The sequence below is a fragment of the Opisthocomus hoazin genome, chromosome 1 (assembly GCF_030867145.1).
Source record: "Opisthocomus hoazin isolate bOpiHoa1 chromosome 1, bOpiHoa1.hap1, whole genome shotgun sequence".
Classification (NCBI taxonomy): Eukaryota; Metazoa; Chordata; class Aves; order Opisthocomiformes; family Opisthocomidae; genus Opisthocomus; species Opisthocomus hoazin.
This window is the reverse complement of record NC_134414.1, coordinates 45,290,113-45,303,917: the sequence shown is the minus strand read 5'-3', so window position 1 is coordinate 45,303,917 and position 13,805 is coordinate 45,290,113. Positions and strand designations below refer to the sequence as shown.

General features: G+C 36.7%; 1 protein-coding gene across 6 annotated transcripts in view; it reads left to right on the top strand.

Annotated features, from left to right (window-relative positions):
* The window catches only part of PCDH9 (protocadherin 9), a 731,424-nt gene extending 717,903 nt beyond the window's left edge, over positions 1-13,521 (top strand). For 4 of the 6 annotated variants that reach the window (XM_009943164.2, XM_075422754.1, XM_075422763.1 and 1 more), the window contains one exon: positions 7,080-13,521. In XM_009943164.2, coding sequence (XP_009941466.2) covers positions 7,080-7,453 — 374 coding nt within the window. In that variant the 3' untranslated portion in view covers positions 7,454-13,521. The remainder of the gene's footprint in view (positions 1-7,079) is intronic. The other 2 variants (XM_075422785.1, XM_075422777.1) reach the window with 1 other exon arrangement.
* Positions 13,522-13,805: the final 284 nt, after the last annotated feature.

Sequence of the window (13,805 nt, the reverse complement as noted above, 5' to 3'; positions counted from 1 at the left end):
CCAGTTTTTGTATTTATTAAGTACGGTAGTTACAAAAATTCCATGAAATGTAATAATGTCCTTTCAATTCCAATATATGTGGCGAAGGCTGTAAAAGCAGGTGGTCTCAGAAAAGGTCATTTAGTAAAGTAGACCATGAAAACTTAACAAAGCTTTCTGTATTTGAGGTTAAATAGAGCTGAAAATGTTGTTGCTGTTGTTTTATCTTTTTTTTCCTTTTTAAGATGCAATATGAAAAGTTAAAGAAATATGATTGTCTGAAACACAGCTATGGCCATGTTCAAATCCACTATGCTTAATGTTAGTGCCCTCAGGCAAAGAGTATCCATTCATTTTTTTGAGGGCAAAAAGTCTCACTGAGTGGAACTTGTCTTGTTTTGACTCTTTCAGAACTAAAGAATGATTTTTGCAGTTTTAAGCAAGAGAGTTTTAAAGAAGCAAGCTGAAAAGCAGCAGGTCAACATGCCAGAAGCTAGTTGCTAATTGCAGCAGTAAGTTAATCAATGAAATAGCAGTTTAGCTTCTGGGTATAATAAAAGGAGATAAAAGACCACACAGAAATTCCAGCATTAGGGTATGACCGGCTCTTGAGTGGCATACATTATTTTCTTTCTTACACCTGTCTGTTTTTGAGTAGGCAAGTCATGCATCTGCTTGACAGCTATTAAAAGAATAAAATAACAACAAAAAAGCATTTTTGGATAAGATCTGATATAAATATTTACAAAGACAATTTAAGGGAGTGTTTGTTATGCACTTTTGTGTTTGCTTTCAAAACATTTAGCTCCAGAGACAGATGGCTTGTACAGTTTTATCAGTGCTTGTGTCATTATATATTCAAGCAGCCAAGACTGATAACCAGCCTCATGTATTACGGATTGTTCAGAGAACAAATACTTTGAAAAAAAACTCTGCATATCAATAAGGTACTTCAGTGTGGAAAAATTTGATACAGAAAATTCAGTGACATTTTTATGAAGAGAAAGGAAACAAATTAATACAATTATAAAATTAAAGCAGCAGGAACAGGTTTTTAAGTGGTGTCATTGTATGTGGTAATGAAACAGCTTTAGAAAATTAGGTGAAAGCTATTGTTCGGCAGTGGTGGAGGAGGAAGATAATTACCATTAAGTCAACATTATGCTTGCTCAGTACAAAGCAGCCAACTCTTCTATGCAAGCTACACCCAGAAGATCTCTCGCCCATCATACTGCTCATGATCACTTCACTTTATGCTACTGAATAGCAACCTGAATAATAAGACGTCTTAGAAAATAATAAAATGTCTATACTCGAAAACATAATTACACAACACAGATGCAGAAAAAAAACATATTGTTGAAAGACTGTCTTTTTGGGTTTTTTTTGTAGGTGAAGTCCTTTTTTTTCCCAAATCCTTTTTTCGCCTTTTTCCTGTATCTCACAGTAGGACATTAATAGAGTCCCTAAATCATGGTCATCACCATTATTAGCAATAATATTTACAGAAACATTATGCTTGTATGTAAGGCCCTTAACTGGAGATCAGGTGTGACAGGCACCACAGGATTATGAATGAAGCTGCGTTGTCCCTGAGTCAGTAAGCATGATCATTTCTTGTAGTAGCTCAATGGTAAAATAGATTATTCTAACAAACTGCAATTCTAAAAAAAAAAAAAACAAACAAACAAAAATACCCCAACTTTGTGGATTTCTTTTTTCTCTTGTGGTGGCTTAAACTAAAACTGATTAAAATAATAATTGTTAATTATATATTAGTTGAATTCTTGCAAGGTATTTTGTAATCTTAAACCTCACAGTATTTTAATAAGGCTATTGAACCTTCCCTGTGTTTTACAGATTGGAAAGCATGACTCAGTGTGTTTGAAAATATGCATACTCACTTGAGTAGGAGCCTAAACCTGTTCTTAGTTCTGGACATGCTTTTTGTTCATAGATTTTTACATACAGTTATATGAAGAGATCTTTGCAGATCTAAAACACATCTCACAGCTATTTACAACCACACAACCAAAACAAGTGTCCTACAGGGGTTTCCCTCAGATTCCCAGTCCTCCCCTAAAAGGAGAGGGCCTCAGTCTGTCTACAACTGTCACTTGGTGTGACCCATATCCATATAAAAATCGTAATTGGCCCACTACAGAGTCTGCGGTGGTCTTGCCTTTGGTTGGAATTTCTGCATAGGGAAGGTTGTCTGGAGAAGGACTTGCACCCAGTAACTAATTTTTGAAGTCTAAGTAGGACAGTGTGACAGACTGCACACCACCTACTCACGCTATCAATATAGGCTAGGGGATGAAGAGATTGAGAGCAGCCCTGCTGAGAAGGAGCTACATGACATTTAAAGGTCCTTTCCAACCCAAGTTTTTCTATGATTTTATTTTATTAAACCAAAAAAACCAAGGAAGTGTTCCTGCTGAACAGGCAATCATCTCTGCATTGTTACTCCATTCCTGTCTACTGCTCACAGTAACAGATATCTAAATATTCTAGTGCTCTCCACAAAGTCTATCAATTTAAAGATGGCTAAAGCAAAGGATGTTTATAATCCGTTCTGAGTTTAACAGCATTAACTGCCTACAACTTCTACCAAAGAAAGGAAAGCACATGAAGTAAATCTTCTACAGAGTTTGACATGTAGCTTATATAGCAACATGCATATTTAGTCCTAAGTAAAACCAGCTTATTGCTCATTTAATTTTTAAATGGAAATAAATGTCTTATCTCTTGAAATTTATTGAACTAAACAGGGAAAGTAACATACCCTTCAAAACTATAGTACTGAAACGTCTCCTGTTAACCTTTTGTTCCACTGTAGATTGGAAGCACAGAGTATGTACATGGTATTTCTTGAAATTTGTCATTTTGTTGTGAAGGATTTTCTTTGTGTTTTGAAAGTTTTAATCCCTGCCAATCCTTTCCTCCTTGGTCAGCAAGATAGCATTGTACTGTGAGAGTAGGCAGGTTGAAAATAGTTCTGCTACTTCTCACTTTCTTCCTGTAAAAATGGGAAAAAAAAAATTAAAATTAAGTTTCTGTTGTCAGAAAAAAAAAAAAAAAAGAAAATCAGCTTTTAACCTACAGATTAACCTTTGGAAATGTTAACAAATATACTGTGAGTGCTTCCTTTACATATTATTGCTTTTTTTTAGTACTACATACGAGCCTCAGTTTAATTTTAAGTTCATACTAGACTATTCAAATAGCTTTATAGAAAAAAGAATCTCTCTCTTCCAGGGAATTATCACAGTTCTCATTTTAGAATCAAAGTTCTTGGTTCTCATTGAAATCTCTGCTAAGCTCCTACTTTACAGTTGCTTTTTCTTTTTTTCCCCAATGTTTGTGGCTTAATTATTTCCTCTTGTATTGACCTAAATGGAAAGTAGCATTGATTCTATGCATTTTCATGTTCTGGTTGTCAGCAGTAGGATACTTTGTTTTACGGGGAATGCAAAATAAAATGTTTTATGGTTTACTGTATTCTGTCATGTTGACAGCATACTGGATATTCTCCAGATAGTCAAAAAGAGGAGCTACTCAGAGATAAGAATATTAACTAATTAAATTGTAACATGTAGAAATATACCTGACTGCATTTTCTATATGTGTGTGTAAAAGCAGTGGGTTGATAATCCGTGGAATTTACTACCATTATTCATTATGTGCCAGTTAAAATAAAAAATACAACTGGGAAAGAATAACAATTTTCATTAAATTAATTAGGTATAATTTCAGTATTCAGAAAAAGATCTGTTACTAAGGATAATTTACTGTATATGCATGGAGTGCAAGAGAATGGAATATTCTTTGGCATCATAACACAGAAATCTTCGTTAGAGGGTCCTCACATCATTTTGAGTCTCTATTATATTATTATAAAGATAGACTTTTTCTTGCTGGTACAGTACTGAGATTTTGCTTCTGATTAGTACGGCTTCTTAAGACACTTCATGACTTTACTATTCATGCTAAGTTTCTTTCTTAAAAATCAATCCATAAATTTCTTCCTGTCACTCGGCGGTTTAATCAAGGAAAAATGTCTTCTTAACTCTTTGAATGTCTGCAGTACTAACCAGATGATTTACCCTGAAGTCAAGAAAAGACATCTCAAAATTCTTGCTCAAATTTTGATACAGTTAGCAAGGAATCACGAAAAAGCATATCTCCGATATTGAGAAATATCTAACAAAGACACATGAAGTGATTTCTCTGCCTTTTTCCTGTCTCATTCTTCCTTATATATGCACTCTGATCAGATGAGTAAATTCAGCCATTTAGAAATGCAGTAAGATTGAGAGGAATTTAGTGTTGCTGAAGACATGCGTGACCTGTCTGCTTGATTGCAAGATGCCTGCAGCTGGCCAGCTGTGTCCGCAGTAATGTGTGAAAAGTGATGTGGATATTTAATATGTATAATACTTCAGCAGACTTTATTTCTGTCTTCAGCGGTCTGTCATAAATGAGTGATTTAGGATCACTTAGAGAACCCCTGTCAAAGGTTTTAGCAAAAGAGGTTTTAATATGATGTTTTAGAAGTGCAACTTAATGAAGTTCGATGGAAAGTTTCACTCTATTAATTACAACATGGAAAGATAATATAAAGGAAAACAGAGTTGCACTACAGTTAGAATGATTCACAGAGAGACCGGAGACAAAAGGGTAAGAAAGACCCTCCCATTGAGTCACCAGGTTCAGAACAGACCCCGTCACTTTCTGAATTTCTCCTCAGAGAGAAAACTAGCCATACCTGGATCCAGATGTAGCCTCAGACTTTACCAATGGTTTATGTCTAAGGGATTATATATGAATGTTTCATTAACATCAATTCAGCATGCAATCAAATTTACCAAGGCAAAATCAGTTATCATGCTACAAGGTTATGCGTGATATTGATTGCTTACCAAACATCTGCCATTGGTGAAAGATCTCTCTGCCTTGAGGACCGTACCTTGAGGGGCTTTTCAGCTTGAGACCACCACCATGCAGCCACGCTGCCTAGCAGGGAGAGCTCAAAGAAGGCTCACTTGGGCTGCCAAATTTGTGAGAGAAAGTGACTGGCTCATAGTCAAAATACAAATCATGGACAGGTATGCAGGAAAACTCCTTGTACCTGAAACTTTTTTTGTTCCTTGATGAATTAATCTTGGAAAAGCTACCTGCTATTCAAGAGTTAATCTCATGCTCAGTGTTCCAAGCTCATATGCATTGATGCTCACTATGTCAGCCTCCTCCGTTGCAGGTTTACAAGGAACAGGTTGAAACTAGAGTAGTTCATGGCCCTGCCACAGCTCATACCTTTACCTCCTCTGGACCCTGTACCAAACCGCCACCAGTCTCATCAAGGGCTTGATCATACCCATCACAGGTCTCATATTTCTGACTTAGCAAGAATTATGAAAACTGTTCTTTATCAAGTGCAAGATTTACATGACACTTCTTTTGGGTCTGACCAGACTGGATCGATGGGCCAAGGCCAGTTGTATGAGGTTCAAAAAGGCCAAATGCCAGGTCCTGTACTTTGATCAAAACAACCCTATGCAACGCTAGAGGCTTGGGGAAGAGTGCCTGGAAAGCTGCCAAGCAGAAAAGGACCTGCGCGTGTTGGTCAACAGCCGGCTGAACATGAGCCAGCAGTGTGCCCAGGTGGCCAAGAAGGCTAACGGCATCCTGGCTTGTATCAGAAATATTGTGGCCAGCAGGAGTAGGTGGGTGATCGTGCCCCTGTACTCGGCACTGGTGCGGCCACAGCTCAAATACTGTGTTTTGGGCCGCTCACTGCAAGAAGGACATTGAGGTGCTGGAGCAAGTCCAGAGAAGAGCAACAATGCTGGTGAAGGATCTGAAGAGCAAGTCTTCTAAGGAGCAGCTGAGGGAACTGGGGTTGTTTAGTCTGGGGAAGAGGAGGCTGAGAGGGGACCTTCTTGCTCTCTACAACTACCTGAAAGGAGGCTGTAATGAGGCAGGTGTTGGTCTCTTCTCCCAGGTGACTAGTGATAGGATGAGATGAAATGACCTTGAGTTGCGTCAGGGGAAGTTTAGATTGGATATCGGGAAAAATGTCTTTACTGAAAGAGTGGTCAGGCATTGGAATATGCTGCCTAGGGAAGTGGTGGAGTCACCATCCCTGGTGGTGTTCAAAAAACATGTAGATGTGGCACTTCAGGGCATGGTTTAATAGGCATGGTGTTGTTGGATGGATGGTTGGCCTTGATGATCTTAGAGGTCTTTTCCAGCCCTAACGATTCTATGATTCTGTGATTCTATGATTCTATGATTCTACGATTCTATTTACCCGTTGATTTTTATGGTTGCATAGCAGCTGAGATGTGTTTAATGGTCAGAAGAATTACAGATTTTATCCTCTTTCTTGTTGCAATGCTTTGAAATATTTCATAATTTCAGGTTAAATTCAGCAAAGTTTAACTTTGCTCTTACTTGTTGGGAGCATGCATCAGAGTTTTATGTACTGGGTAGATTTCTAGAACTATGAACCAACCCAGATTTGTAAAACAATAGATATTAGAAGAAGCTTGCATACAGAACATTCCTTTGGGCAGGCCCATTTTCGGATAGTATAAATGTTTCTCAGTTTGCGGTCAGCTGTTAGTTCACCAAGGCTCTGCAGCAGTAAAGTATTGAATTGGGAGCAGAAGAGAATACATGCAAACTGTAGGCCTTTACAAGCAACATAAATTCTCACTCAGAAGCTGCAAGAGTATGTCTACTTCCTTTGACACTTTCACCTACCTGGCTCTATTTTCTTAGTATGACTGAAAACGGGAATTAAGTTTATTCATAGCAGGATCTGAGACTGATAACTTAGGGTTAATTGAACTGTATTTCCACCTTTAGAAACTATGTAGGTAACATATACAGGGAGCATATGCCCTACAAAGCAACTACTGTCTAACAGAAAGAAAATGTGTCTAGGACTTACCAGCACAATATTTTGTTGCATGATCATTATAAATATTCTTATGAGGTACATGTATAAATTTAATGCCAAATATCACAATCTAATATCATGTCCTTTTTTTCTCTCTCCTTTTTTCTGCTTTCCGTTGTTTTTTCTTCTACAGATGGGCCTCTTGGACCACGAGGATTAGCTGAAGCTACAGAGATGTGTACTCAAGAATGCCTGGTTTTGGGTCACTCAGACAACTGTTGGATGCCTCCCAGCTTGGGCCCATACCAACAGCCAAAGTCTCCTCTCTCCACCTTTGCACCTCAGAAAGAATGGGTTAAGAAGGACAAACTAGTTAATGGACACACATTGACCAGGACCTGGAAAGAAGATAGCAATAGAAACCAGTTCAGTGACCGAAAGCAGTATGGTTCCAGTGAGGGCCATTTCAACACTGGCAACCACATGACTGACATTCCTCTGGCCAACTTGAAGTCTTACAAACAGGCCTCAGGATCTGTTGAGAGTCCAAAGGAGCACCAGCTATAAGAAATAGTTACTTTGGACCAATGACTGTAGCCTACTTAGCTAATACTGTGTGTGTGTCAGAGCTTTATGTATTGGGTAGACCTCTAGAACTATGCTTCACCTAGCAGAGATATGCATATCTTTATGTTAGCACCGTGGAAGGTATGATGTCCTGCAACATGAAAGAGTGTTTCTACTAGTTGTGTGGTTTTGATAAATAGACATGATTAAAATCTGCAGAGATCTCTCCAGTTTGCAAATATCCTTTTTTTTGTTTGTTTGTTTTTTGACCCTGGACTGCTGCTATGAACAACAGAAGATGCATTTGGAGAGTGAGAAAGTGAGAAAGTTCAGTGGATTGTAATGATTGAAAAGCATATCCAGTTAGAAAATTGTGCTTTTGTTGTCATTGATCTATGCTGGGACCGTTATACTTGAGATCATATTGCAAACAAAACAACTGAAACTGTAAACATTAAACCTATTGTGCTATTAACAATGTTGAGTGGACACTTATAAGTCGATTAGTGTTCAAATACTTGTAAATAGAAAAAATTATTACTTACAATTTTTGTGTACTTATAACGTTCACTTGAAAAGATACTGTAGCATATTTCTGTGTTTCACAGTTGCTTTTTACTTTCTTTCATTTGCTTCCTATTGTTTTGCTTTTATTTTCAGTGATGGTGTTTCTGTATTAGTAGTCTGTCTGACACACAATGTTCCAAGGAACTCAAAACACTTGTGTTAAAAGTGAAAAAAGGAGTGATGGGGTGGGAGGGAAGGCTGATAGTAGAAAGGAAAAAAAATTTTCTTTCTTTCTAGTAGCAAATGATTCCAGCATTCAGGTAGAATTTCTTCTTCTTTCTTTTCTTTTCTTTTTAATATCAAGAAATGAAGGACTTGTTTAAGGGCTTAAAAATTCAGCAATTATTTTTCAAACTTCCATTCTGTTTCATGAAACAGGGAAACTGCAAAACAAAAGGAAAGTATTTAAATTCATGGTGATGGGTGAGAGGGAAAGTAGTTCATTTGGAATCCTTGATCAAATTAGCTGCAGTCTGTCATTTAATGAGTGGTAGATGACATCGATCTCAGCTCGAATATGTGGAGGAAATTCTACAGGAGCAAAATACAGTAATCATGTTTTTTCCAGTTGGGCAGGTGTGTGTCTATACCTAAGACAGTTTGTATTGCTGAAACCGCAGCATTTGTATTGATCTTCATCTGCGTTAATGTTGTAGTAACACAAGTGTTTTTAGACCATAGCCACAGAATATTTAATGTGTTGTGCCTTCATGATGTAACAGAGCATTCTCCTGGTAGGCTAGTTGGGGGAACTAAAGGGTTAAATCTCTAATTATGGCTGTTTAACTGTTTGTTGTCATAGCTGGTCAATGCCTGGCAGGTACCACTATCATGTCACCTCAGTCAAACCAGCAGAGTGACTCCTAATGTTAATAAGATCTGTTGCACGCAAAGCAAATCCAAATCCAGACATGTTTAGATGGTTTTTGTTAAGGCATGACAGATGATTTATACAAATAAATAGCATGCATAAAAAAAAAAACAAAAACAAAAAGGTCCTTACAGAGAAAAGCAGAAGTTACTTACGCCACAGTGAAACATCAGTCTTACAGTAACAAACTTAGCTAATCTGAAGGTGATTTTATTCTTATCAAAAACACAAACCTTTTTTTCTTCTTTATTCTTTTGTATATAGCAGTTCACTTTTTTCCATGTTTTTTTTTTTTCCCTCCACAGTATAAAAGGCATAAAAATGGGTTAGGGGTGCATTGCTTATTGCAGTACTTATGTCAGTTCGTGAGGGGTGTTTGATGACTTTGACAGAATAAATATCTAACCAGTTATTCTTGTTACTGCTTTGCCAGTTCAACGTTATTTAGTTACTCAGCTCTTGCAATAAATGTTCTGAATTCCAGACTGTGTTGTGTTAGTTCTTGGGCAGCTACTTAAGGGAGTTTATTCCTGTTAATTTCTCTTTCTTTCTGTTGCTGTTGGTTGGTTTGTTTCTTTGCTTCATTTTGAACTTCCAGTTATTTTTCTAAGCATATCATGGTCCATTTAGTTCATATAGATATGCATAAGAATGGAATATACAAAAATGATAAATCCTGAGGGCCATATTCTGTCATTCCTGTAGTAAGTAAAAACTTATCAAAAAAGAGTTTTTGGAATTGGATAAAGTGTCACTTACCCAGCATAAAGGTGACAGAATCTAGCCCAGATTTGTTGGGCATACTTAAGCAATGAAATCAGCATCCTTGCATGAGTCTTTGTAACAGTACAGTGGTAGCATATAGAAAAGTCAGCACTTAATCACTGCTCAATCTTTATGTTGACACTAGAATAAAGTCATATCAAAATATGGTAAATACTTTCTTACAAGGAAATCTTGTGAGGTTATATAATCTCTTTTCTTGCAGCATGGCAAGTAAAAAGCAAAAAGAAAAAAAGGAAAAATGCCCAGAAAACCTTGGGAAAGATGTATCAAAAAAGTAACCTATTTTTTAACATGCTGAGTTTTAACGCAGAGTTGCCCTGAGTTCTGTATTAAAACCAGAAACTAATTATTTGAAAACCCAAATAGCAGCAACTATTTTCAATTGTAAGTGCCTTATTAAACAGAATATATTTGGAAAAATATCTATCATGGACAGAAAATAAATGATGTGACTGTTCCTTCAGAAAGAGAACTATATTCTATTCTAACCTTAAATACTTTGTCCTACCATCAACCTGTGCGGCAGAAGTACAAAAAATTATGAGTTGAGAAAAAAATCATGTTTATGAAAATTATGATTATGAAAATTTTCTCATCTCATTTTCTCAAATTTTGTGTAGTTTTAGATTCTTAAGGCCTTACCCAACTTTGAAATAGTTATTAAAATAAAACATGAAGGAAAGAAAGAGAAGGAAGGAAGGAAGGAAGGAAGGAAGGAAGGAAGGAAGGAAGGAAGGAAGGAAGGAAGGAAGGAAGGAAGGAAGGAGGGAAGGAGGGAAGGAGGGAAGGAGGGAAGGAAGGAAGGAGGGAAGGAAGGAAGGAAGGAAGGAAGGAAGGAAGGATCTGGATTTGGCCCTAAACATGTATTCAGTAACTGCCTGTTCATTCACAACCATTTGTTTTGCTTAATGAGCAACACGACTACTGCTGCCTAAAACTCATAAATCAAGGAAAAAAAAAAAAAAAAAAAAAAAATGGTTAAATCCTGACAGGAATTCAGTGATATGTCAGATGGGGAGCTTTAAAAAAAAGTTTTAAAATCCTACTGCACATAATGAAAAGGCAGTCGAATATTGGTGACTATTCAAGTTTACTAGATTTGAGGATAAATATTACTTAAAATTATTGGTAGCCAGGCATGATACAGATGCCTCTCTGATGCCAGTTCTAGCCTTTTTCCTTCAGCTAGGAAGATTGGGTGCCCTTTATTTCTTTCTTTCTTAATGCACACATTTGAAGGACTCCTAAAAAGATAAACCAAAGGTTTCTTCAATGGTCCTTTATATTTACTGTTACTGATCAAAGCCCTTTATCCAAATAGAAGATGAAAAGCATGCATAGATATAGTTATTTAGTCCTACTGAACCCTAAGCTGTGCCTACTATTACTAAGGATAGGGCAGTCAAGTCCTCTTTCCCAAGGAACTGTCTGAAGGCAAAGAAATACACAGAGCAGAATTAAGGAGGATGCAGAAATACACAACAATTTTAACAAATAGTTATGAAGAAAATGATATTCACATTACTTGTTTTATGTGATTATTACCTTTTAGCATGTTATTGATAGGAATCATGATCAGAAAGAATCCTATGGACTTGAGCGTGAAGTAGACTAAATTCAGAGAAACTCAGGAAGCTCTGGATACATAAAAGGCATAAAAGCAGGAGATGCATATCTGTGAGGGAGGAAAGAACAGAAGTGATAAAGACTGATGTAGCTGACATGAGAAAGCAAAGAAATAGGGAAAAGAGGATCACAACATCAATCAGAATTTTAATCTTGGGTTATTTTGATCAAAGGGAGGCACTAGTGGCTTTAACAAAAGAGAAGGACACAGTGGGAATTCCAGGGCATGGCTATAGGAGATGTCAGGGGATCCATGGGACTCATGACGTGACAAAAGGCATAGGTGTAGGGTCTAATAGCCTGAGGCAGTAGCATCTGATACCTCCAAATAAGTTACAAAAGTATTCCTACTGGAATGAGAGCACAGCAGTAGTCTGTGATGACTGATTTCCCGTGACCACAAAATATTTACCTGGTTCAGCTGATAAAACTTTCTTATGGCATGTATCCCTGCCATGAGAGTTCTCTACAGCACGTGTGCTCGCATGATGTGCCAATTCAGACAGCGAAAGCAACTGGGTACTCGCAGCATTATCTCTGAATGCTCAATTATTTCCTGTTTAATAGACTTCTTCAGCAGAACGGTGTTTCAAAGTCTCAACTTTATTTAATTTATGTGCTTGCAGCCCTTGCTGCTGTGATGAAACCAATTCTAGCACAGAGCGAGGCATTTTAGTATACAGAAAACATGATACAATATCACCCAGAAATGTGAATCAGCTCAGTATATCATGAACAGTTAAGCTCTAACCTAATTAATATTAGTTTTATTAACTTTCACTGCTGATCACCTTAGTGGACACATCCATCAAAAATAATTACCCCATAATCCAAAACCACCTTTGACTTTTCCTCTTGTTCTAAAAAAACCTCTCATTGGTAGATGTTTCCTTGTAAAATTACAAGATATCCTTTTTGTCACACATTACCCAAGTGGATTGATTTTTTCCAGTTTAGCTTCTCTGAAATATAATATCTTATATTAGACAGTTGCTTCTATTATAAACTGCTTTTCATGTGAGATTTTATACTTTATGTTCAACCAATTGAGCATAGTAAGCTCGTAACACACAGGGCCAGATTCTGATCCTTCAGGCTTTGTTGAACCTCTCACGAAGCACAGTATCAGGACTTGTCCCATAGTTAATAACAGAAATAGCAAGACCTCTAGCATACAGTGGATGAGCAAATGCTAGAGGAGAAGCAAATTTGTAATTTCCAGGTTGTTAAAACACAAAGTAGTTTATTTACAAACTGAAATTAATGCTAATAAATGCAGAATTAGAAGCTCTTTTTTCTTTTTAATTGATACAGACACGTCACGTCACTGGACAGTAATAGAACTTACATGCTGATATGTATCCTCATCCTGCCCAATACTCTGCAGCTCTTTTGAGATGCTGAGTGCATTTAATTTCTTTAGCACACAGCAGTAAGCATCCACTTGTAGAAGAAGCTCAGCATTTCACAGGACTCTGTCCACGATGAGAGAAAGATCACAGACATGTGTCATATGCCAAGTTCTGAAGCAAGAATGCTTTCGCCAACTGCAGCATCTCATGGCTGTAGTTAGAGCTTTAAGTTTATACTGCTACCTAATTGTACAATAGTAAAAGTATGTCTTTAACTACCAGAAAGGATCTCATATTCTCACTGTATATTACGAAGAGAAGGAACTGAAGGAAAGTAATGTCCCTCATATTCAAAAATAAGTTTGGTTTTGTTTTTTTTTTACCACGCCCATTCTTCAGTCTGCCTGTTGTGCCTAGGTATTGCAACACATTCTAATATTGCATGGCATGTAAATAGATACCTGAATTACTCATAATGATATGATTATATACATATATATATATAGATTATATATATATACCTAAATATTATCAATCACATAATTACTCAATATTATTTAATGGAATTTTGGGACTATGGATTTTGTTGTTTGATGTACTTTAAACTGTATGAAGCAGCATATTCTTAAGACTACCCTCACCAATGCTTTTGATTATTTATTCATTAAATAAAGTGCTTTCTTTTGCTTGTTATAATCCTGTTTGTACAACCATGTGATAATGTTAAAATGGGTAAGTACTGTACGGGAATTATAACTGTTTCTTTTCTTGTCTAAATATATACTTATAACAATATTTATTAGTGATCTGAGTTTTAAGAATGTGTCTTTTTATGTGTTTACTATCTCCTTACGCATGATGTACATTTAAAGAAAAGTTGAGGTTACATTTCTTCATGTAACTCTGAGTGCCTCGATGGCTTTTAAATGTCTTTTTACCTTTATTCACAAGTGAAATTAGGAGGAGATGTGTACTTTAAATCAGCCATAAAATAAATGTGTAATACAGTACTTAGGGTTTGCTTACTGTAGCTAACACAAGTGAACCTACTTTCTTCATTTCTCAGATAAAGATATATCAGGCCTCAGATGGAAAAGTGAGAGACTCTGCACTCAGAGCATAATATTTAGAACAGCTGATTCAACATAAA